We start from the raw sequence: 25,809 nt of genomic DNA, 5'->3' as shown, positions 1-25,809 counted from the left end.
AGTTCATGGGGACAGTAGGCTCGGGGCCCTGGAGTGGATAGTGGTGGCTGTTGGGCATAGCAGGAGTGTGATAGTCAGGGGCAGTGGTTGCACTGTGTCTGTGGATGCTGGAATACTTTGTGTGAGGTGTGTGTATGTGTGCTGAGAGCCACTGAACCAAATTGTGAACCCTATGTGATGGAAACTACTCCAAAACAGGATGCTACTGCATGCCTAGTGCCAGCACCTCTGAAAGGGGGGTGTATGCTGTCCCTGGACTCTGACAGGGGGTTGCGGGAGGAGCTGAGGTCAGTGGTGGGAGGGTGTTATCGTGTGTGGGAGTTGGGGAGGCGAACTCAGGGCGGGTATTTGTAGCCCGCCCCTCCCGTCCTTTCAGCACCAGCTCGTCGGCTCTCGGCCACCGTAGCCCCTGCGAGTGGAGCCCGTGGCACGCGCTGCCGAAAGGAAGAGAAAGGCAGGAGAGTCGGGTTACAAGATGGCGGCCGCGCTGTGGTAGTTGCTGAGGCGGCGGCGCGGAGTGAAGGGACCGGGCTGGGGGCTCAACTTTCCCCTCTCGCCTTCAGGGAGCCATGAAAAGCGGCGTGTTAAAGACCCCGCGCTGTCCGTGAGCGACTCCCTGACCCCGCGGAGGCGGCTAGCCGGCGCGGAGGCCCTGGTCGGGCTGCACCATGTCGGACACCCGGCGGCGGGTGAAGGTCTATACCCTCAATGAGGACCGGCAATGGGACGACAGGGGCACAGGCCACGTCTCCTCCACCTACGTGGAGCGGCTCAAGGGGATGTCGCTGCTGGTGCGGGCCGAGTCGGACGGTGAGAACGGAGCCAGGAGCTGCGGGCAGGCCTAGGCCTTGTCTGCCGGGAAGGTGGCCTGGCCCCCGTGGTGCCCTTCCTGCCCTGGCCGGTAGCTACCCGGCTCACACGTTCACAGGGTTGGGCCTGGCTGCTGGGATAACGGGACTGGGGAAGGGGAGAAAATGTGACAGCGCCCCCGCCCAGCGACCCGCAAATACTGATCCCACCACAGCCTCCTAGTTTGGCCTTGTCTTGCCCCAGCAGAGCCCCAGGCACTGGCACTCCATTCCTCCATGGGTCGGGCTTATGAGAGGGAGTCTCCCCCGTTCCCTGAGAGGCAGCGTTTCTAGCGGGCCTTCTTCCTCCAATTTTCCTTCTCCACCCAGTGAGGCCGAGTGTGGTCTGCACTGAAGTTACTCCAAACGCTTCCTTAACGTTACCACCAGTGACTGAGTCTGCCAGCCCTTACCTAGCAGTGAGTGAAGATGAAGTCTATTTAAGTGACACCCTTTCTTCAGATTTTTTCATAAGCATTCCCAGATTAATCAGTATTCTGTGTGTGTGTTTTTTTCTGAATGTGGTTTTCCTTTTTCTTGTATGTGCAGGGAATTTCTTTTTGTAAATTCTCTGTTTTGGAAAGGTGAAACTCTTGCTGGTGTTTTTTTTTTGTTTTTTTGTTTGTTTGCTTGCTTTTTGTTTTTATTGTGTGTTTAAGTTCAGAAAAAAAATTAAAAAAAAAAATCTTAGTGACAACTTTGTCTGCTGACAGGTGCTAATGTGCTAAATAAACCTGATGTCTGGTATAGATTACTCCAGACTTGTTGCCAGGATACATATGTTACTTACACAGAATAAAGTCTTTGGGTTTATAGAGTCTAGATTTTTCATTTCTGAAGGGCACCTTGAGATGAGAGCAAAAAATGTGCATTTTTGTGTAGGCAAGTAAATTTTGATCATAAACTGCTTGTTATAATTTAGCACTAGTCAGCATTGATTTATAAAACGCTCTCTGCAATTGTCAGATTACTGCACAGGACAGCAGAAAGATAGCAGTACACAGATCATTGACTCTAAATTGTGTTTTTTAAATTTAAATAAAAATATTTTATTTTGGCTTTACCTGTTACCTGGCTTATTCAGAAGGTGTAGAGATTTCCATTAAAATGCAAAATATTCTTTTGGACTGGCTAGAAGATTTGGATTAATTAAATGTAATATATTTATTGACACATGACAAGTTTTAAGAGCCATGGAGGTTTTTGTTTTATTAAACTTCCTAAATATAATTCCTTATCACCTTTTCAGGTTCTCTATTGTTGGAATCAAAGATAAATCCAAACACTGCATATCAAAAACAGCAGGCAAGTACCAGCTTCTTTTGTCCTATCATTTCGCGCTGAATTTGGCACAAAAATTAATGCTGATTTACAGAAAAGGGCAAAAGGTTTACTGTACAGATTTGCTGCTGTTTGTTTGTTTTCTGTGCAGGTTGAAAAACTGTTTGCAAACTTTGAAAAATTGTCCTTCTATTAGTGCTATAATTTAAGGTGTCTGAAAAGGGCTGTTAGGTATTTTGGGGAATATCTTGAACTCATGAAAGGAAGAATACTTAAATATGGAGTAGTATACAAGTAACTGATTCCTTTTTATTTCTGCTATTAACCCATTAACATACTGGTTATTTCTTCAGTTCTTTACCTGAAAATGACATCAAAGAATCCGCCTGTACAATGTGACTTTTATTATTATCGTTCAGGCGCACCTGCTAGCCTAACCTAACTAAGCTGACTAGCCAGGGTTGAATACACTTGCACACAACCATCTTTTGAGGGCATGCTTTCTGTAAATCAAAAGAATAAATCAGCACTGAGTGTAACATATTGTCGACCCTCTAGTAATCCATTAAAAAAGTCATGTACTATATCAGAGGGATAGCCGTGTTAGTCTGGATCTGTAAAAAGCAACAAAGAGTCCCGTGGCAGCTTATACACGCATGCGTCTGACGAAGTGGGTATTCGGCCACGAAAGCTTATGGTCCAATACAACTGTTAGTCTATAAGGTGCCACAGGACTATTTGTTGCTCATGTACTATGTTTCTCTTGCTTTGTTTTTCTATAACAGATAGGAAAAGACAATGTTGTCCTCATTGTTTTTTTGCTACTTTTCTTTTTCTATCCATCACCTTTTTTTACATAGTAGATTCTCTACCTCTTTTATCCAGGTTCTTATGTTAGTATCCATTGCCATGGTTTCTGAGCACTTCCCACCAGTAAAAAACAGTAATACTTTTCCACCCTTGCCACAAAGGTTTACTGTACAGATTTGCTGCTGATGTTTGTTTTCTGTGCAGGTTTTCTAGTTAATACAAAAATGAGACTATGGGGTACTGTTGCAAGAGAACTTTAGTAAATAGGTTTGCATTTAGTTCTGAATGCAGCAAGATTATTGATCAGCATTATTTGATCTGGCAATGAGGTCCATAGTCTTGGCGCCAGTTCCCGTGAAGGTTTTTCATCTCCCATCTTCACAAGTTTCTACCTACTGGATGGTGGTTTATTTGCTTCAGTAGAGGATAGCTGTCATGGGGAGGTCATGATTGCAGAGGAGAGGGATGGTTTCTAAGATAGTTGAGTCCATTTTTGTGCTGCATTTTGAAAATCAAGATAGCCTTGGACTGGACTCTGTTCAGTGGTGATAGTGCACAGAGAATTAATACTGAATGCAGTATATCAAATGCAGATTGTGTTGCTGACCAGGTGTGTTGGTTTGTTCTGAATTCTCTTTAAGATTTCATATTGCCACCTATCACTCTGGCATCTGAGAACCTTCCATATAAAATCAATAAGACTTCAGGTGGCAGGGCTCAGGCCTGGGCAAGTCTACACACGAGCTGACTTTGGGGCCCCAACCCACAGTTTGAGAACTGCTGGAATATACTGATGCACACTCTTAATCTGTTAAATAAAATATTTAACGTTCTGCCTCTGCTTCGAAGGGTATGTATGTACTGCAAATTAAGGTATAATTGTAGCACAGGTAGGCATACCTATGCTAGGTTGGGTAACAGTAGTAGTGAATGTGTGGCAGCATGGGCTTCAGTGCGGCTAGCCACTCAAGCCCAAGCCTGACATGGACCCTGAGTGTGTACCTAAGTTGCAACCGTATGCCAGGGTCCATGTCTTCATTGCAATTGTTACCTGAACTAGCTAGATTAAATTTAGCAGTGATATCCCCACCCACACTATAGTTACACCTGCTTTTGTGGTGTGGATGTGCCTAAGTTTGTATTGATACACATATTTTTGTTTGAAGATAATTTTTTCTGCAGCAAGCAAAAACAAATTGTAGACTTGGGTTGAAAGGCTCAGTACTAGTTTTCCTGAGAATAACACATGTAAACATGATTTTAAAATAAAATTTAAAAAACACTTCCAGGTAAAATTTTAGAGGAATCATTGCATTTAATATATTTAATTATATTTTCTCTTTACAAACAATTAATTTATCTCGTGAAAAGTGCATCTTGACTACAGAATCTGAAACAGCATAGGCATCAGCAATGTAGAGTTCTCCACACTGCTGCAGGAGTGTGTTTAAGCATGATGTGGGGTATGTTGTCCAAACAGAGTTAAATTGAGTAATCTGCACTCAAGTTAGCTCTAGTGAGAGTGACCACATTGTGGAATAACACTTGAGTTGTTGTGTTTGTATTGGCACAGTATTTGTGTGTGGCACTTAGGCTTCTGGGGGCACATCCTATGCTTCTTAGTGCTGCAGTATGCTGAGTCACCCTATAAATTCTTTTTCACTGTATTTTAGGATAACTTTTTTGTTGTTTCTGGGCATATGGCAGAAGTGGTGTTAGTCTGGCAACACTAAATTAAAATTAGTTTATGCCAAAGGTTGAGCATGGGGCTCTCATTTTGGAAGGAGGCTGATCTAGGGTATAAGATGCAGTGTTGGGCATTTTTGTACTGACTTTTCCCATGAGAAAGCAGCAGTGTGTTTTGGGTTTTTTTCCACCCTAAGAAGAGCCCACAGGCTGCATACAGAGGTGGAGAGGAGATAGCTGGGGGATTGTGCAAATTATTGGAAGACTAGCTGCATTTAAGTGGCACTAGCCTGTATCCACACTTCAAAGTGGTCATGTTAGCAACTGACAGTTTGTGTTCATTTGGGTTTTAACCTATACTCCCTGTTGTGCCCGCCAACTCAAGTTAATGGCAGCACTGTACTTGAGTGAAGGATTTTTTGTGTGTGAATCAGGGCCAAATTAGGGGCAACACTCTAGCTTCAGCTTGAATTAACTTGGCATTGAAGGCAAGCCTTCTCTTAAGATGAGAAAGTAATTAAGTTTCTGTGCCTCTTCAGTCTTTGGCAACTATGCTAAGCCCTTAATTAAAAGTTAGGTCGACATAGCTGGCTCTCAGGGGTGACAAAAATTCTCGCTCTTGAAAGCCATAGATATGCCAACCTAACCTCTGATATAGACGCAGCTAGGAAGAATTCTTCTGTGAACCTAGTGACTGCCTCTTAGGAATAAGTACAGCAACAGAAAAAAACATTATACATAGAAGCAGCACCATAGCTATGCCACTGTAGCACTCACTGTGTAGAGGTGGCCTAAGAATGGTAGTTGTGTGCTCTCTTTATTTTGAGGAATCTGTCAGGGACTAAATAGGTGGCCTTCAACATAATGAACACCTGTTAAATGGTGAAGGGCTTGATCATTTTTCTATTCTATGCACAGAGGAGAGCTAGATCAGGTGCTTCTGAGACATGAAGGCAGGGAGGAGCTGTGCCAGCTCTATGGCATTCTTTCCCTTTCTCCTTTTCATTCCCATGGAAGACTCTCCAGAGATGCATTTGCCCCCTCCCTCCTTTTTTTTAACCATGAATTAATTGCGAAGTGATTTTTTTTGTAAACTCCCTGGACAATTCAGGCTACAGGTGATCCATAGGATGAAGCAAAAACACTTAGAGCCTCGATCAAGATGTGTGTGGGGTGTCCATACTAGCCTTTAGAAATGTGCAAAGTACCTCAAGTTAACTGGCAATGTCTGTCTTGTCTACACAATAAAATTGTACTAGTATAAGCTAAAGAAAGGTATAAATTTAAACTTAGGGTATGTCTACACTGGCAAGTTTCTGCACCACAAGTTATACCACTTTTATTAAAAGCTGGATCTAAACTACTGTCCATGCCGTGGTCCTTGTGACGCTGAAGCACATGCACTGCTGTCTTTATGGATTGTGGTAGCTATCCCACTGTGCAACTGACCGCAGGATGCTTTGGGAAGGGTTTGCCTCATGGGGCAGGCACAGTGTCACATGATTCAGGTTTCCCAATCCCATTTTTCCATGGGCATCCTACGACGTTGCCAACTGCTTTTCAACTGAAGTGCGGGATGGGGAAGTGTGTGTGACAGGGAGAGTGTGTGTATGAAGGAGGGGGGGAATGTGTTTTGGGGGACAGAGTGTGCTGTCTTGTAAGTTCAGACAGCGGCAAGAAGCAACCGGTCCTGAGATGTGAGAGGCTTATATACACATGCCTCTTGTGTTCAACAGCACGAGCATTCCACATTAATGGTTTGCTTTGTGTCCCGGAGCAGATCAGCACAGGACACCAGGGCTGTCAGAAACAATGCTTTGAAAGGGGAGGGGTGCATGTCTCCAGGGCAGCCAAGTTTAAACCAATGAGCAGAGCCCTCATATGAGGTATTATCAGACAGCTCAGGAGGCCCCTTACAGTTTAGAAAGCAATCACGTGTCTACACTGGCAGTAGTGCGCTGGAGCCTCTGCGCGAATAGCTTTACAGCTCTCATGGGGGGGGGGGAGATTGTTTTTTTTTTTTTTTTTCAGTGTTGCAACTGAGGATTTTCTGCACACAAAGTGGCTTGGCAGTGTTTACACTTCTGCAGTTAGAATGCAAAAAGTTGCATTACTGTGCAGAAACTTGCCAGTGTAGGTAAGCCCTGCATATAGTTCTACTAGTTTAATTCCGTGTGTGGACTCTCCGGAGCAAAAATGGCTTTTTGGGTTTAGCTGATGTCACTTTGGAAGTAATTTAAACCAAACAGGAAAAAGCTTTCAGAATAAGTGTGTGCATACAGTGAGTTATACCATTATAACTATACTGGTTTAACTGTATTGGTCTGAATTATACCAGTTTAACTGGTAAAGTTTCCCCAAAAGAGAAGCCCTAATTCAAGGCAATAAAGTCTATTGAAGTCAAACACACTGTAGGCAAACATCTACTTTAGCCCTGTGAGAGTAATGTACCAAAAATAATGTTGACCCATTCAGCAGTGTCTTGTGGTGATGGCTCCACTTTATACTGGAACACCTCACAAATAGGGTTTTGGAAAGTGCTTAATGACCAGAGGAGGGGGAACTGCCATGGCTTCACAGGGATCTGTGCTGCCATGGGATGGAGGCCAGGTCTGGTCTAAGAGTTGTGGCTGGTACTGTGTCTCTGCTGGGGCATCTATTTGTGGGTCAAACAATCAACCTGTTTTACTGAGAGAGACATCATGTTGGTTTGCCCCAAGCAGTTACTAGGGAGAAACGCTATAAGATGCCTCAATTTCCTGGTTTGGATTTTCCCCATGTTGAGTTTTGGTCACTATTAATTCAGAGATGAGACTTTATATGGTATTACCAACCCTAAATTTTAGTATGTAGTTAAACTGCAAAACTGTTTATTTTCTTTTGCATAAGTTTCTTTGCTTGCCTACCGTTAGAAGGCCTGTTTCTTTTTCCTGGTCTTCAAAGTTGCAATTTCTTAATATATATCTCCACATCATAAAATATTTATTATCACCACAACACCCTTCCCCCCCCCCCAAAAAAAACCAACCAAACAAAAAACCCAAGCAAAACTAGGCATTGTCTCCTTATAAAGTAGCTAGCATTTTTGTAAATGGATGTCAGTGGAGTTGAGCTTGATTCTAGCTAGGGCTGGATGTGGCCCTCTTGAAAGTTTGTCTTCATAACGAGAAACTTTTGCAAGGATTATTTTTTCCTTGAATCTATCCAATAAATTCTAAGGATCCCTCTACTCCTTTGAGTTCACTGTTTGCCAACATGTGGGCAGGAAGACTAATTATGAAGGAAAAAAATCAAGTGGTACTCTGAGGCTTATCTGTATGAATACTTAGCAACAAGCTGGGGTGTAAATTTACCTTGAACTGCCTCATACTATCAACTTTCTAATGCACTTTATCCTGCCAGCACACTAGGGAACTTGTGGACCCAGCTACTGCACTCTACCTGGGCACTTAGGGCTTGGCACAGCTGGCTAGTGTGAGGTAGATTTACACTGCAGAGTGCCATGAACTTGATGTTTATATAGACAAATCCTGAATAAAAATACATAACTCCAGTATCATCTTGTTGTAACTTAATGACTAACTTTTAAAAAAAAAAATAAATTGTACAATTTATAAACTTCTGGTTCTAAAAGGCTTGTCTCTTCACAGGTGGATTGATTTAAATCAAAGCAATTTTAACCATCATTTAAATTATTAGTTTTAATCGTATTTTGCATTTGTACTTTTTTAGTTATTTTCCTAAGGAAAGGTTGGTTCTCTTGGTAACCATGAAAATATGTTCAGTTGCAGTTAAATATAACCTTTGTGCTAAATATGGTATTTCTTTCTGCAAACCAGGAAGAAACACTATATGTGTACACATTTATTTAAGTCATTATACAGTTGATTTCATTGATTCAGATTCTTAATTTTTTTGTTAGAAAACAATGAATAATGCATTTTTAATTTACTACATTAATTTTTACTTGTGCTTTGTGTCAAGTACTATTTGGGAATTTGAATGCAATTAAAATGCAAAAGAAAATCTTAAACTTTAAAATTAGCTAAATTAAAATATCTTAAATGTGCTGGATCCATTTAAAAAAAATTAATTTTTAAATACATGTTTTAACACAGGACGTCTTATCTGCAGTTAATGAATTGAACTGATTGTTTCTTGTCACTGTGTGCTTTGAGATTTTAGAACTAGTAGCTCTCATTCTCTCATAACTAGTCTTTTTATTCATAAAGGAAAACCCGTTTTCCAGGTTTCTCAACTTCTTATTAGTTTTCAGTGTTGAATGAGCTAATTGAACTGAACTAATTAAATAAACTGAAATGAAGAAAATATTCTTTCAGAAGAAGGGCTGTTGCTATCAAAGGCTGGTTTAGCACTTCAGGAGACAGGGGCTTCTGCTAGTTCAGTCATTTAATTCTCTTTAAAACTTTACTGCTTTTTTTAATTAAAGTTATTTTAATAGAGTGAGTTTAAACCATAACAAAGGTTGCTATAATTGCAAATTTAATTTTAAATAGGCTTATTTAAAAAGAAGTATTTAAATCCGATTTTTAAAAAAAAATATTTTTATCTACCTTGTTTCTTTGGTTTAAAGTTATAAATTTGGAACATATGGAATTATTTCCCAAATTGTGTTAAATGTTCTCTGAAATATAAATGTAATCTCATATTTGTGTGTGTATTTTTTCATTTCCATATTGTAAATACATTGTTTACTATCGTGTATAATTCATCTTTACAATTACCTCCAGGGTATTTCTGTTCAGAGGAGGAATACTACGTCGTCTTCCATGTATATTCTGAATTTATAAGAGTAACAAGATTTGATCAAATTCTGTTTTGGGTGCTAGGACATGAAAGAGACTGTCAGGGTTGATTCCCCACTCTAGCACTTTGAGTGCAGAAAGTGGGGCCCACAAGGATTCTGAAAATTAATACTGGCCACTCCAGGCTGGTATTAAACTCCCATGGTTACAGGTTTTCTCCGACCTTGGATGGGTAGATGGTACCACCATCTGGGAGGAACAAAACAAAACATAAAAACCCACTCCTAGGAATATGCACTTTGGAATTCCTCCCTGTGGGGTACCCTCAAGTTCTTTTACCCCCCACTGCTCAGGAGAGGAACTGAGAAAGAAAACAAAGGAAATCAGCTGTTGCCGCCAGCTAATTAAACAACATATGCACAAACCTCTCAGGACACAAAAAAAAACACCCCAATCCTGTTCTGAAAAAAGGTAAATAATATTAAAAACAAAAAAAAAAAATACATCTGGAACTTAGGCTATTGCTAGATTTAAAAAGAGCAAATATAATAATTAATCATCAAGAATGGATTTTTTGAGGTCCAGCATGATGGTTACAAGCAAATCAAAAGCATTTGGGGGTTAGCACAGAGGAGTCCACAAGCCATAAAGAAATAAGAGAGAGAAATCTAATCACGTTTACCTAGACATTCCCTGATGTAATTACATATCTGTGGTTTCAGATAGATATGATTTTTCATAGCTGGTTTAAAGCTTTTTAGGGTTAGAGAACAACCACAGACAGACAAAGGGGAAGTTTTTGTGTCTCTCTTTCCCACCCCCCCACCCCCAGCAAATTAAAAAGTTCTAGCCCTCCCACTGGCTCTCCTTTGGTCAGATGCTCACTCCCTTCCTTTTACTATGGGCTTTCTTAACCCTTTACAGGTAAAGCAAGTAGCTACTAACGGGGATTTTATAGCTAGCTGTCTGTCTGGGTGTCCATAAAAGGGAGCGCCCCCCGCCCGCCCCCCCTTTCATTTCTCACAGAGATTGTGAAGAGTTTTATACTTGAAGCAGAACTGGTAATTTCATCCTCCTTGATGTGATATGTCATTCTGTCTTGACAGTTTTTATGCCAGTTGAAGTAGTAATTGCATCCTTGTATGGCATTCAGTCTATTTTGTATTGCACCTGAAATTTTTTTTTTTTTTTTTTGAAAATCACAAATATTTATTTTTAAATAGGACACCTTGATTGTTTGGTCAGAAGCAGAGAATTATGATTTAGCGCTGAGTTTTCAAGAAAAAGCTGGCTGCGATGAAATTTGGGAAAAAATCTGCCAGGTACAGTTAATTTTTAAAATTCTAATTTTCAAATTTTGATGCTTCCTGTGTCATTGTTATGTGTGCCATACCTTTGTTTTAAAAATTAAGTGTATTACTGCATGTTTATATTCTTAGGATTCAGTTGCCTGATACAGTAATTCTGATTCTTTGTTGTTGACACTGATGCCTGTAGCTGCTCAGTTGCCCATTAGAGCCATCTTTTCAGTTCCAGCTAATTCCCAGAAGGCAGCTTTGGTTTGATAGAAAGTATAGATTTTTTTTCAAAGACAGCACATATTAAATAAAATATAAATTCTGTACTTTCCACTTTCCAGTATCTCTCTTCAGGGATTGGGGCTGTTTGTCTCTTTTCAGCAGGCATTTTAATTATACTTCCTAGAAGAGGTAAAGTTTGAAATTAAGACTGAAATAATCAACTTTTCCATTAGAAACCTTTGAAGTCTATTTCAAAGTTCAACAAAATAAATGGGCAAAAACTATATGGAACTTACCTTCCATCATTGAAACTCTGATAACCATTACTTTCTAATGTTGAAAGCTAAGTCTTTCACTCTTAGTTTGCATATCAGATTGTCAAGCTGGAATCTTTGTTTAATTATCCATTTTTATTTTTGGCATTTAACTGTTGTCTTCAGTGGTTTACTCTCCTTGTTGTTAGATATGGCTTAAAATATCTTTTATATACCAAATTGTTTACCCTGGAGTTTTCCTTAAATGTAGGAACCGTTAATTACTCCTGGGGGAAATTCTGCACCAATAATTTATACCAGGGAGGAGTGTAAAAATACTGCTCAGGCATGTAGGAGTGAAATCAGGAAGGCCAAATCACACTTGGAGTTGCAGCTAGCAAGAGATGTTAAGAGTAACAAGAAGGGTTTCTTCAGATATGTTAGCAACAAGAAGAAAGTCAAGGAAACTGTGGGTTCCTTACTGAATGAGGGTGGCAACCTAGTGACAGAGGATGTGGAAAAAGCTAACGTACTCAATGCTTTTTTGCTTCTGTCTTAACGAACAAGAATAGCTTCCAGATTACTGCACTGGGCAGCACAATATGGGAAGGAGGTGACCGGCCCTTTGTGGAGAAAGAAGTGGTTCAGGACTATTTTAGAAAAGCTGGATGAGTACAAATCCATGGGGCTTTACGTGCTGCATCCGAGGGTACTAAAGGAGTTGGTGGATGTGATTGCAGAACCATTGGCCATTATCTTTGAAAAATCATGGAGATTGTTGGGGGGGGGAGGCTGGATAACTGGAATAAGGCTAATATAGTGCCCATCTTTAAAAAAGGGGAAGAGGATGATCCGGGCAGCTACAGGCCAGTCAGCCTCACCTCAGTCCCTGGAAAAATTATGGAGTAGGTCCTCAAGGTATTAATTTTGAAGCACTTAGAGGAGAGAAAAGTGACCAGGAACAGTCAGCATGGATTCACCAAGGGCAAGTCATGCCTGACTAACCTAATTGCCTTTTGTGAGGAGATAACTGGGTCTGTGGATGACGAGAAAGCAGTGAGTGTGGTGTTCCTTGACTTTAGCAAAGCTTTTGATACGGTCTCCCACAGTATTCTTGCCAGCAAGTTAAAGTAGTATGGCCTGGATGAGTAGACTATAAGGTGGATAGAAAGCTGGCTACATCATCTGGCTTAATGGGCAGTGATCAATGGCTCCATGTCTAGGTGGCAGCTGGTATCAAGCAGAGTGCCCCAAGGGTCGGTCCTGGGGCGAGTTTTGTTCAATATCTTCATTGATGATCTGGAGGATGGAGTGAACTGCACTCTCAGCAAGTTTGCAGATGACACTAAGCTGGGAGGAGTGGTAAATACGCTGGAGGATAGGGATAGGATACAGAGGGACCTAGACAAATTAGAGGATTGGCCCCAAAGAAACCTGATGAGGTTCAACGAGGACAAGTGCAGAGTCCTGCGCCTATGACAGAAGAATCCCATGCATTGCTACAGACTAGGGACTGAATGGCTAGGCAGCAGTTCTTCAGAAAAAATCCAAGGGGTTACAGTGGACGAGAAGCTGGATATGACTCAACAGTGTGCCCTTGTTGCCAAGAAGGATAACGGGATTTTGGGCCGGTTAAGTAGAGGCATTGCCAGCAGATCGAGGAACGTGATCATTCCCCTCTGTTCGACATTGGTGAGGCCTCATCTAGAGTACTGTGTCCAGTTTTGGGCCCCACCCTACGAGAAGTATGTGGAAAAAATGGAAAGAATCCGGCAGAGGACAGCATAAATGATTAGTGGGCTGGAGCACATGACTTATGAGAAGAGGCTGAGGGAACTGGGATGCTTTATTCGGTAGAAGAGAAGAATGAGGGGGGATTTGATAGCTGCTTTCTACTACCTGAAAGAAGGTTCCAAAGATCTAGACTTTTCTCAGCGGTAGCAGATGACAGAACAAGTAGTAATGGTTTCAAGTTTCAGTGGGGAGGTTTAGTTTGGATATTAGGAAAAACTTTCACTCAGAGAGTGGTGAAGCACTGGAATGGGTTACCTAGGGAGGTGGTGGAATCTCCCTCCTTAGAGGTTTTTAAGGTCAGGCTTGACGAAGCCCTGGCTGGAATGATTTAGGTGAGAATTGCTCCTGCTTTGAGCAGTGGGTTGGATCCGACCCTGATATTCTATGATTAAAAAATCTGTGCATAATATTTTAAAATTCTGCTAAATTCTGCATATTTTATTAAACCAACACACTATAAATCACACCAGTTTCAATTATTTTGGTAATTTATTTCAAAATATGTGTCAGCAAATATGTCTATAACAGTACAGACAACAAAAATTATTCAGGAAATGTTTTTTGACAAATAGATTATTTACTAGGCATATTAATACAGAACTCTGAATAATAATTCAAACTACAATTAAAAAAAATGTAGATCTCGCACCCCTCAGAAGCTGTGCAAAGGCTTGGGGGAGTCAGGTGTAACAGAGGAGATGGAGTGGGAAGTAATTGCTGGGAAGGAGCCTGGGAGTGAATCTGAGGGGTTGTTGGTTATGGGTGGGAGAAGAACGGGACAGGGTTTTGTGTGTATTTTTTGTTTTTTTTGGGGGGTTGTGTGTGTGGAGTAGGGGGATTGGTAAGGAATTGGAAAGCCTCCCCCATTCAGTTAGGCACATCTGCTCCCATCACCATGTGTCCCTCACTTCCTTCTCCCTCCCCCACCTAACCCTGCACCCCCACGCAGCTCCTGGCTCAATGCTGCCACAGGAGCTAGTGGGGTGAACCCACCCCAGACTATACCCCCACTAACCCTTCTGAAGGCCTGCTGTTGTCCCCCCAGCAGGCCCCTGTGCCCTTCTCTGTCCTCTTCCACATCCCCACACCTCCATGTCCCTTGCCTCCTCACCTGAGCCTGCAAGCAAGGTCCTCTGAGGCAGGCAGCCTCTATTCCCTCCTTCTCTGCAGCTGGCTGCTCCAGCAGTGAGCTAGCTGCCTTCTCTTCTGGCACCACAGCAGTCCCTGGTGGGTGACAGGTGTAATTGCAGCACCTCCCCAGCAGAATCTATGATTCTGTGGGGAACATGAAATCTGCGCTTGCTCAATGGTGCAGAATTCCCCAAGAAATACATTAATATCAGGGTGGGAGATGCAGCATTTTGACAGTGCTGTTTACCACTTCTGGAGAAAATAATTCTTGTAGTGACTGTTGACTGTGGGTTGAGGGAGCATGCTATTAGTTGAGGGAGTTCAACACATTGCAGGATTAGACCCTAAATGTTACTGCAGAAGAGACTATTTTGTCCATGTAATAGTCTTTAAAAGTATTAGCAACCTTTCAGTCCACTTTCAGATTACTTTTCAGTTCTCTTCTTGGAGTAAATGAAATAATAACGAATAATCAGCGAACCGTGTTAATTTTTTGATCCGTTCAGTATAGACTCACTGACTTTTATTTAACTCTTCTTTGTAACAAAGATCAGAGGATCTAGCCACCAGTCTTCATCCAGAGGTGCGTTCTGTGTATTACCTCATTAACTTACATTCTATGTGCATCTAACTTCTGTCTCAGGATCAGGCTTATAGGGGGATAGCCTCATATTATAATAATCTTTAATTATGAAACTTCTTATTTTTATAAACATTTCTGTATGTGCTCTTTAGATATCAAAAGACAGCTAAGCTTTCAGGTTTTTTAATGCCATACTAACAAGTTATTCATGCCATTGTAACTTATGTCGAAAGTATGTAACGTGCTTAATATTTTAGGTCTTTGTTACTATTTTGAGTGAGGTGTCTATTTTTCATGATGGAAGTCCAAATTTTTGTAAATGTTGCTGGGTAGCTGGCCCTACTAAAGGGAAGTGGGTCTGCCTACCTGTGACATAGCTGATTTGCCACTCCAGGTGGATCAAGTCATGTCACTAAACCAGGCCTCTGAGGTGGCAGCATAACATCCTTTTTGGACAGCCAAAGGAGAAGTACAATGTGAGTGAAGTTCCATGGAGAGAAAGTGTTTCCTGAAGTGGCTTGGGAGAAAAAACCAGTTGGAAGTTCTAGTTTTCTTCTGGGGAAAAAGTAAGGAAGACAGGCCAGGACTTGTCTTCTCTAAAGATTTAGAAAACAGAGGAAGAGAGAGTATCTCACGGAGAAAGGGCTGTGCCCAGGCTAAGGCCTTTCTGTGTTCATTTTGGAACTTTGTTAATAAAACCAGACCCCAGTAAGGGCTATTATTGGACTTGTGGAAGCCTCTTTTTGAGTTATCAAGGAAGCAAGAGGGGAAACTGAATCAGGGCAGTGCAGAACCACCTCTGGTCACGAGGGGGGATGGGGAAGGTGGCTGATGCTATTACAGCATTATTCAAATGTAAATATAGAGTAAAACTTCTAAACGGACCTAAGTTGCATTTTCAAAAATGATGTAGACGCTTAGGCTAAGGTACATTTTTTTTTCCAATGAGACTTAGACTCATAATTGCAGAAGTTACTTTTGAAAATGTGAATTGAACACTTGGCATTTTACTCATAATCCTTGATAGTGGGGTTTTATCATACATAGATCATTTAGATTTTGCAGGACTTGTTCTGGTCACTTACAGTTATAAGACAGGAGTAACAGGATAATGGAATTACACCATTGTAAAATCAATACAAGAGAAGAAGCAAACTTTACATCAAAAACCTGTTTTGAGATTGAGATTTACATTGGCCTTTTCAGTTGCATCAAATTGATAAAGTTAATAAGAGATCATGTTATGATGTGTGATTTTTGAATTTTATTAATCTTTTTCTTTACACTCGATTAGATGGTATTTCTCTGATGTAACGCAGTAACTTTTGAATGCTGTATTTGATCAATTCCAAAATTTCAGGGATTATTCTGAGCACCCTATTTATTTTGATGAAAAGTGAAGGGGGGAAATGAGGGGGCACACTGAGTCCTTAACATATGGTTAGCACAACCGCAATATCAACCTCTTCTATAATTCTCCATAGATCAAAGAATCAGTTGATGGTATAAATTAACACATTCCAGCATAAGAATATCCCTCATTTTATCTCTGCCCATGTCCCAATTGAGTTCTAAACATTGATGCCCTGAAAGAGAGAGAGAGAGAAGGAGAAGAAGGGGTGGAGCACACAAATCTTCAGCTATGGAGGGGAAGGATGAGGGGCCCTGAAAGTGGGGGATCAGAGCCTATTGCATGGGGGGGAAATAGGGACCTGGGAGGAACAATGGGGAGGGGTGCAGAAGCTGTGGCTTGAGGGAGGGGTGAATGGGATATACACAGAGGCCCTAGAATGAGAGGTGGGGCTGGGAGGGTTGCAGTGAGTCCCTGAAATAGTGGGCAGGAGAGTAGCTCTCAGCAATCTTGTCAGGGAGAATGGAGGGTACTAGGAGTGCCTAGTGTGCAATTAGCTCAGCCTACAGAAACAATAAAATGTGTAACCTCCTAGTTACATATTTTAAATCAAGATGGGATATTTTTCCAAAAGAGATGCTCTAGTTCAAATGTTAACTAATTCAGGGAGGTCTTATGGCCTGTGTTACCCAAGAAGTCAGACTAGAGATGATCACAATAGCCCTATCCAGTTTTGTAACTTCTGTGCGTGCTACAAAATCTATTGAAATCCTGTTACAATGTAGAAGTGAAATAAAATGATGTAAAGTTAATACTCACTTAGAATAATGCTTATCTAGGTTTTTTGCGTTTGTAGGCTGAAGATGACTTAAGTATCCGCTGTGCCTGCTATTGACTATGTGTTAGAGTGAAAGGGGACCATCTCTCCCCCTGCAATCTGACCAGTGATGCAGTGCTTGGGCAAATTTGTGTTTAATGGGGTTGAGTTTATTTTTCTGAGCTCATTATCTTTGGTGTTTTAAGGCTTATTCTCAGTATATTTATGGTTCTCAACTATTACTGTAAGTACACAGGCAGAAATTATTACAGCTTATTGAATAGATAGAGCTTTTGGGTTTTTCTATGTTCATGGAAAGGGCAGGACTTAGTGTACTACTGACTTTGCACTCTCAAAATAGTAGAGTACCATTCTTGGCTTTTATTGCAAAAGAAATTAGTTACGTGAATGGGATCAGATTAGTAGTAACTACAAAGTACTTTCATAAATGTTCAGTGGTATGAAATGGTTACTTTTGGGAGAATTCTGCACTTAAAAATTCTGTGCACAATATTTTAAAATTCTGCTTATTGTCAAAATTACACAATATAATCACTCCAGTTTCAATTACTTTGGTAACTTATTTCAAAATACCTGTCAGCAAGTATGTCTGTAACAGTGCAGACAGCAAATTCAGGAAATGTTTTTTGACAATGTGATTCCTTACTAGGCATATGAATACAGAACTTTTGAGTAATAATGCGTTTAAACTACAATACAGAACCATATTTCCTGCACCCCTTAATAGCAGTACAAAGGCTTGGGGAATCAGGGGTAACGGAGGTGCTGAGGATCAGGGAAGTAATTGCTGGGAAGGACTCTGGGTTTGAACTTGAAGAGTTGCTGGGCGTGTGGGGGGGGGAGAAGAAGTATGGAACAGATTTTTGGGGGGAAGAGCAATTCTTAGACAGCCTCCCCTATGCAGACCCTGGCTGATTCCTAACCTCTCTCATTCAGTCAGGTACATCTGCCCTCCTCCCCATGTGGCCCTGCCCACCCACACAGCCACCCTCTTCCCCCATGTGACCCTACACCCTTGCCCCCTGTCCCTAGATGTCCCTACACCCCAAGTCTGCCACCTCTCCTCTGTCCCCATATGGCCCTGTACTAGGGATGTAAAAGGTTACTCAGTAAGACTAATGCTTACCGGTTAACACGCCTTAACCACTAACCCCAGAGCAGGCGCTGCCTGGCTGGAGCAGGTGCCAGCTGCTTAATCAGTTAACTATTAAAGGGCTTGTCTACATCACAAAGTTGCAGCGCTGGTGAGGGGGTTACAGCGCTGCAACTTAGGAGGTGTACACATCTGCAGGGCATCACCAGCGCTGCAACTCCCTGTTTGCAGCGCTGGCCGTACTCCCGTTTTGTCTCGGGTGTAGAGGATCCAGCGCTGGTGATCCAGCGCTGGTAATCAAGTGTAGACACTTACCAGCGCTTTTCTTGACCTCCGTGGAATAAGCAGGTATCCCAGCATACCTGAGGAAGCCTCTGGTAATCAAGCAGGTCTCCTTCCCCGGTTTGCTCTCGCGTTCCCTGAATCCCCGAGCAAGCAGGTCTCCTTCCCTGCGGTTTGCTCTCGCGTTCCCCGAATCCCCGAACAAGCAGGTCTCCTTCCCTGCGGTTTGCTCTCGTGTTCCCCGAATCCCCGAGCAAGCAGGTCTCCTTCCCTGTGGTTTGCAGGGGTGTTCGGGGAATGCGAGAGCAAACTGCGGCGAAGCTGGTCTCCTTCCCCGGTTTGCTCTCGCGTTCCCCGAACCCCCCTTGAAGCCGCCCAACAGCGCTGCAGTGTGGCCACATCTAACACCACTTGCAGTGCTGGTTGCTGTAAGTGTGGCCACTCTGCAGCGCTGGCCCTATACAGCTGTACTAATACAGCTGTAACAACCAGCGCTGCAAAATTGTAGATGTAGACATACCCAAAGCAACATATTTTTAATCATTTAAACGTTTAACTTTTTAAACACCATTTACATCCCTATCCTGTACCCCCATTCTCATTCAGCCCTCGCCCAAATCTGTCCCCCCACTAGCCCTGTTGAACCCCAGTCTGTGACCTTGCAGAACCCCCGTGTACCCCATGTTGTTCATCCCCCCCTTCCCCCCATAGCCCAGGCCTTCTGACCTTGCCCAACAGGCTGGGTGCTGTGAGGAACACAGCCTCTTTTCTTTCCTATCCACAGCTGGGGCTGATCCCACTCTAGAGCGGCTGCCCTCTGGTCTGGTGCCACAGCAGCCCCTGGTGGGCGAAAGGCGTAACTCGTACCTCTCTGTCAGAATGTATTTTCTGCAGAGGAAAAAAATTCTGTGCAGGACATGAATTCTGCATGTGCACAGTGGCATAGACTTCTCCCAGAATATCACATCCCTAGCAAAGAGGGACTAGGATTTTACCCCAAGAGAGATGTGAACTGCATCCCTTCATCTGAATGAGTGTTAAGTGAAGCTTCACTTGTGTCTTAGGGCTTGACTACATGGGGAAACTTATCAATATAATTATACCGCTATAGTTCTATTGGTATAATTCCCCATGTGGACACGTTTCCAGAATAAGAATGTCCACACAGGGAATTATTCTGGTATAATTATGCCAGTAAATTTCCTGTGTGGACAATCCTTTAGTTTTACTACCTCCTAAAATTGCTGTCTCTCTATTCCTGCCCATCCCAAACAGTCTATGCTATGTGATCCCTGGTGGCAAGTGGGATCAGACTTATGACTAATAATTTACTGGATGATTTATCAAAAGTTGAGCAATGGTCAACATAGCTCATCTGGGTTTTCAGGATCATAGGCACAAAAAGTCAAGTTGGAATCACTGACCTTCCTCTGGAAATAAATCTGGACCCACTGACTTAACATCAGTCTTAGACCTTTTGAATGAGACCATTTGAAAACAGAACTCCTCTCCATTCTCAATTAATATTAAGCATTCTGTTGCACTTTTTAAAATGTTGCTTTCCCTGGTATTCCTTCTTTCCTTTCCCCCTCATATTATGTAGCATGTCAAGGAATAGTTAGTTGCTGCCTCTCCAGGGATCGCTGTCATGTTGATATCAGGTAAAACCAGTAAAATGATTGCTTTTAGACGCATTTGTTGAGAACAGTTCTGCTCCACCTTTATTAGAAGACTTCCTCTCAACAACTGAATTTGTTGGTCTCTTTATTAGTTGCTTCACACATGTTTTAAAACCATTTGTAAAGCGCTGCTGGAAGAATTGTGCTATGTTATTTAGGTTTATTATAATTAGGTTTAGTATAAAACAGTCCTATGTAAGTTTTTATGTGGATAATGAACAAATTAAGTTTTGCTTCACAGCATCTCATAGTGCTGCTGTGGGTGACCTTCCATATTTCCATTTTAAACACTGAAGTTTTTAGGATTTACAGCTCTTCCATACAACTTCAGTTTGTATATCTTGGATACCCTGAGTTTGTTTAGCTAAGTATTTTTCTGCTCAGCCCCTGCTGAGTCTTTTTTACTAGAACTCCAGTAGGCAGGAGAATGCCTACTGCAGAACAGACTTTGCATGGGGAGAGAAGGAAGTGTAGGAGAATACGCAAGACTTTGCATTTACACAGCCAAATTAAAGCCATTCATAGATCTCACTTAATATATGTATAGTACTACTCCTGGGGGAATTCTGTGCACAGTATTTTAAAATCCAGCAAACTTCTTCATATTTTGTCAAAATAGCATTATATAATCATGCCAATTTCAGTTACTTTGTAATTTATTTCAAAATACCTATCAGCAACTGCCTCTAACAATAGACACAACATTCCCCGAAGAAGTAGAGCGTTAAGGAAGCCCCTATGACAACCTAGTTCCTGTTTGTCTGCTCCCTCCCCTACAGAGCCCAGCAGGAGAGGCAGACTCCCAGACCCTTATTCCCCAGAGCCCAGCTGCTGGGACCCCCCACTCCAGCCCAGACATTTGCACACATCCCTTATCCCCCTAAGCCCAGTTGTGCTCCCTTCCCTCCCCGCAGCCCAGAGACTTGCATGCTCCCCCAGACCTCCCCAGAGCCCATCTGTGCTCCTCCTCTCCCTCCCCCGCCCCCGCCCCGAGCCAAGCCGTGGGTCCCTCCACAGCCCAGACACGCTAGTCTCCTGCCCACCAGAGCCCAGGATTCAGAAGGAGAAACAGGCTGGTTCTGGGTCCTGGGCTTATACTACATTTCCTGCACGCCACCTCCTTCCTTCAGGGCATGCTCATTACTGCAGCTGTTGGGAACCCTCAGAGTTCCCTTTCCCTCCCCTCCCCTCCCCTCCCTCCTGTCGGCATCTTCTATTTGCAAACTCACATCTGTGGGACCAGCAGCTCTGCAGCCCATTTCTGTGGGAGGAAAAGGAAATTCTGCGCAAATTTTGCCCTGCATAGTGGTGCAGAATTCCCGTGGGAGTCATAGTATTCACGTTAAATATTTGAAGTGTATTCCTAGTTACATAATTCAAATGCTGTCTGAGATTGCACTTGTATTTTTAAGACTTTTATTTCTGTTTGTTTTTCAAGTCACGTTCAGACCAATGTCCAAAATAGGAATGGAAACAGTTGTTTTTTAGTAATTGGGTTTCCCTAGTGCTTCTGCTAGCCCAGTTTACAAAAAAGGATTGTTCTTTTTATGGTATTCATTATATGAATACTGTATAAACTTCACTATCTCTGTCTTCTTGAACATTTTAATTCTATAATACGACTATTCAGTGGAACTGCAAAGAACTTTTTGTAAAGGTTAAAAAGTTACCTTGTTTTGAAATAAGTATAGAATTTTTAAATGATTATTATTTAAAGCAGTGACCTTATTTTCATGCATGGCTGTAAAGTGCCTAGCAAGCTGTTGGCACTACAGTAGAAATTGAACAGTTATGAACTGACCAGTCAATGACACACCTCATTTGGAACCAGATGTATGCAATCAGGCAGCAACAGAGACACCAACAAATTTTTTTAAAATTTAAAAAAAAAGCAAATATAGCACAGTATTGTGTTAAACCTAAACTACTTAAAAAAAAAAAAAAAAAGGAAAGCAGCACTTTTCTTCTGCATAGTGAAGTTTCAAAGCTGTGTTAAGTCAATGTTCCGTTGTAAACTTCTGAAAAAACTGCTATAGTATGATTTTTTGGAGTTATGAACAACCTCCATTCCCAAGGTGTTTGTAACTCTGAGGTTCTACCTTATATAATTATACGAGTTATATATTACCAATTTGAACGTTTTCTGTATGTCTAGGTATATTTTTGGGATAAGACAGTAATTGTTTCCATTCCAATTTTAGGTTCAAGGTAAAGATCCGTCAGTGGAAGTCACACAGGACCTTATTGATGAATCAGAAGAAGAACGCTTTGAAGAAATGCCTGAAACTAGTCATTTGATTGATCTTCCTACTTGTGAACTCAACAAACTTGAAGAGATTGCTGACCTAGTTACCTCTGTTCTCTCCTCACCCATCCGTAGAGAAAAGTTAGCGCTTGCCTTGGAAAATGAAGGCTACATTAAAAAACTATTGCAGCTTTTCCAGGTTTGCGAGAATCTAGAGAACACTGAAGGTTTACATCATTTGTATGAAATTATTAGAGGAATTTTGTTCCTCAATAAAGCAACTCTGTTTGAGGTAATGTTTTCTGATGAGTGTATTATGGATGTTGTGGGATGCCTCGAGTACGACCCTGCTTTGGCTCAGCCAAAAAGGCACAGGGAGTTCTTGACCAAAACAGCAAAATTTAAAGAGGTTATACCTATAACAGACTCTGAACTTAGGCAAAAGATTCATCAGACTTACCGGGTACAATACATTCAGGACATCATCTTGCCAACACCGTCAGTTTTTGAAGAGAATTTTCTTTCTACCCTCACTTCCTTTATTTTCTTCAACAAAGTTGAGATTGTCAGTATGTTGCAGGTAAGTGAATAGAAGGAGGTAGGACGGGATTGTAAATTGAGACTTCCAATTGTGATTTTTGAGGTTAATTGTACATATTTATTTCGGTGTCATTTAATCACGTTTATCTTTCGTTCTGTTTGCACAGTATACTTGGTGCTTCCCCACACTTTAAACAGATGTTAGTTATATGACATAAAAGCATAAAAATTGAGTTTAAAATACAGTTCAGATGGTTGTAATATATCATAGACTTCAAAAACCTGATGATAAATAGCAAAATGCTGCAGTGGAAAATGGTGAATAGACTAGAGGTACTATAATAACCTACACACATCTATAGTGTAGTCTTCAGTCTGTGAGTGAATTACAATGCATTTGAAACTGTTTTCATTGGATAGCATGCAGTTTTATTTCTCTTATAGTTATGGATAGCAACGCTTCAATGTGACAAAATAATTTCAGAGCAGATCATTAATCCCTCATTTGTAATAGGTATAGCAGGAATGTTTCTGAGCATGTTATCTACATTAGTGCTATTCATTTGTGGCACCAAGTGCTCTACAGTAGTAGCTCTCAATCTTTCCAAACTACTGTACCCTTTTCAGAGTCTGATTTGTCTTGCGTACCCCCAAGTTACACTTTGCTTAAAAACTACTTGTTTACTAAATCAGACATGAAAATACAAAAATGTCACAGCATAGTATTCTGAAAAATTGCTTATTTTCTCATTGTTACCATATAATTATAAAATGACAAATATAAATATTCTACTTACATTTCAATATAGTATATAGAACAGTATAAACAAGTCATATGAAATTTTAGTTTGTGTTCACTTCACTAGTGCTTTTTTATGCTTTTTTGTAAAACTAGGCCAATATCTAGAAGAGTTGTACCTCCTGGAAGACCTCTGGTTGAGAACCGCTGCTTTATAACAATCAACTTAATTTGATTAGTGCTTCTTGACATCAGTGCCCCATAGTGGTATTTAATAATAAAAGCAAAACTGTTGTTGGGCTTAAAAACATTTATCAGACACTTACTAGCCAGAAGTACTAGAAGAATAGTTTGGAGCACCACCAGGAAGTACCAGAGGCAGTGCTTTGGTGAAAGGCCATTTATGCTTCACATGAAATTATGGGTAGTCTCTATTTTGCAATCCAAATTTTATTATTGTTTTATGCTAGCACCAGAGTAAAACTGACAGGTACCTAACTGATTTTATTCTGCTCCTGCTCTAGGCCGTTGTGCAGAGAGGGTTTTCTCAAAGGGTGAAACTGGTTAATCTCTGGGCATGGGTAGTCTCCAGGAAAGGTGAAGGGAATCAGAAGATATACTAATGAAAGTGAGGGATCAATGAAAATCCCAGAAAGAGAGCAAAGAGGGAGGAAGGCATAAGGGATGGTGTGGGGAGTGAAATTCCCAGAAAGTGAAGCAGAACACTGAGAGAAAAGTGTGTGTGTGTGTATGTGTATATATATATAATATATATATATGAAGGGAATTGCTTGCTTTTAGGTTGTGGATTGTATGAACGTCTCAGACTTAGTTAAGTTTGACATTAGTTAACTGATTTGGTAGCCTAAAGAAACTCAAAAATAAAAAGAAGAATTTGGGTTTGAGACACCTTTCCCTTTAAGAGAGATCTTTCTCCCTCATTCTATTTTTGTTTATATGCGATCTTGCTACAGAGCTTTCATTTCATTTTTATCTTTATTTTCTGAGACACCATCTCAGGACATTGGGGTCATTGGGGAGGTTTCTTTTGGTTTGTTTTACAGACGCTCTGCAAGGTACGTAAACCCGACGTACGCAAATCCGAGTTTACGGAAAAAGTTCCGTAAGCTAGAAAGGAGGAGTGTGTTTTTGTGTAATGGTGGGAGATATGTTTCCGACTTATGCAAAAGTCAAGTTATGCAAACATTCCATTCCAGAACATCTTGCGTAAGTCAGGGAGTGTCTGTATTTCTTTTTTCTCCCACCTCCAAACTCTGTCTGTGTGCTGTTTTTCCAATTTAGATTTCATCAACTTATTTGTGAAAGTCTGATTGCATCTTAACAGAAAACTCTGATCCCTGTTCTGATTAACTCCTTTCTTTACTGGCCCCTGAAGAGTGCTTGAGGCCTTGATATGTTGTCACTTCTCCATTACTTTTAACTGCTGTAATGAAAATTTTGCAGTCTTAAGTTTACTTGATTGTTTTTTTTCTTTAAGTAAAATTAGATGATAACTGTAGTTGCACACATTTCAAAACCTGGCTACTTGTACAAGTGGGGCACACTAACATGATTATATTTTAAAAGCTACTTTCCATAAGCCACCTGTTCCACATCAGGATGGTGATGGTGGCTGCTGCTAAAGATCTGTGTGAATGAAAGTAATCCCTTCACACAGGAGGGAAAAATCTAAATTGTTCCATTACCCCGTGTAGTAAAGACATGCTTGTCTCAGTCCCTGGAAAAATTATGGAGCAGGTCCTTAAGGAATCCATTCTGAAGCACTTGGAGGGAGATGAAGGTGATCAGGAACAGTCAGCATGGATTCACCAAGAGCAAGTTATCTCTGACCAAGCCTTCTGTGATGAGATAACTGGCTCTGCAGATACGGGCAAAGCGGTGGGCATGATATTCCTTGAGTTTAGCAAAGCTTTTGATACGGTCTCCCACAGAATTCTTGCAAGCAAGTTGATGAATGGACTATAAGGGGGATAGCTGGCTAGATTGTCTGGCTCAATGGGTAGTGTTCAGTGGCTTGATATCTAGATGGCAGCTGGTATCAAGTGGAGTGCCCCAAGGCTCGGTCCTGGGTCCAGTTTTGTTCAACATCTTTATTAATGATCTGGATGATGGGATGGATTGCACCCTCAGCAAGGTCATGGGTGACACTAAGCTTGAAGGAGAGGTAGATATGCTGGAGGGTAGGGATGGGGTCCAGAGTGACTGAGACAAATTGGAGGATTGGGCCAAAAGAAATCTGGTGAGGTTCAACAAGGACAAATGCCTAGCCAATGGCTAAGCGACAGTTCTGCAGAAAAAGACCTGGGGATTACAGTGTACAAGAAGCTGGATGAGAGTCAACAGTGCGA

General features: G+C 41.5%; 1 protein-coding gene across 7 annotated transcripts in view; it reads left to right on the top strand.

Annotated features, from left to right (window-relative positions):
• Positions 1-389: 389 nt before the first annotated feature.
• The window catches only part of PPP4R3B (protein phosphatase 4 regulatory subunit 3B), a 103,929-nt gene continuing 78,509 nt past the window's right edge, over positions 390-25,809 (top strand). For 3 of the 7 annotated variants that reach the window (XR_003999772.1, XR_003999771.1, XM_030557805.1), the window contains exons 1-4: positions 390-810; positions 2,098-2,153; positions 10,615-10,713; positions 22,118-22,741. Coding sequence is in view for 5 of the 7 variants with exons in the window: in XM_030557805.1 (XP_030413665.1) it covers positions 669-810; positions 2,098-2,153; positions 10,615-10,713; positions 22,118-22,741 (921 nt within the window). In the remaining 2 variants the exon portion in view is untranslated. Of the gene's footprint in view, positions 811-1,246; positions 1,268-2,097; positions 2,154-10,614; positions 10,714-22,117; positions 22,742-25,809 lie in introns of those variants that run through there. The other 4 variants (XM_030557802.1, XM_030557803.1, XM_030557806.1 and 1 more) reach the window with 4 other exon arrangements.

The sequence above is a fragment of the Gopherus evgoodei genome, chromosome 3, assembly GCF_007399415.2.
Source record: "Gopherus evgoodei ecotype Sinaloan lineage chromosome 3, rGopEvg1_v1.p, whole genome shotgun sequence".
Lineage (NCBI taxonomy): Eukaryota > Metazoa > Chordata > Testudines > Testudinidae > Gopherus > Gopherus evgoodei.
The sequence above is the reverse complement of the archived record's forward strand: the minus strand, read 5'-3'. Positions and strand labels throughout refer to the sequence as shown.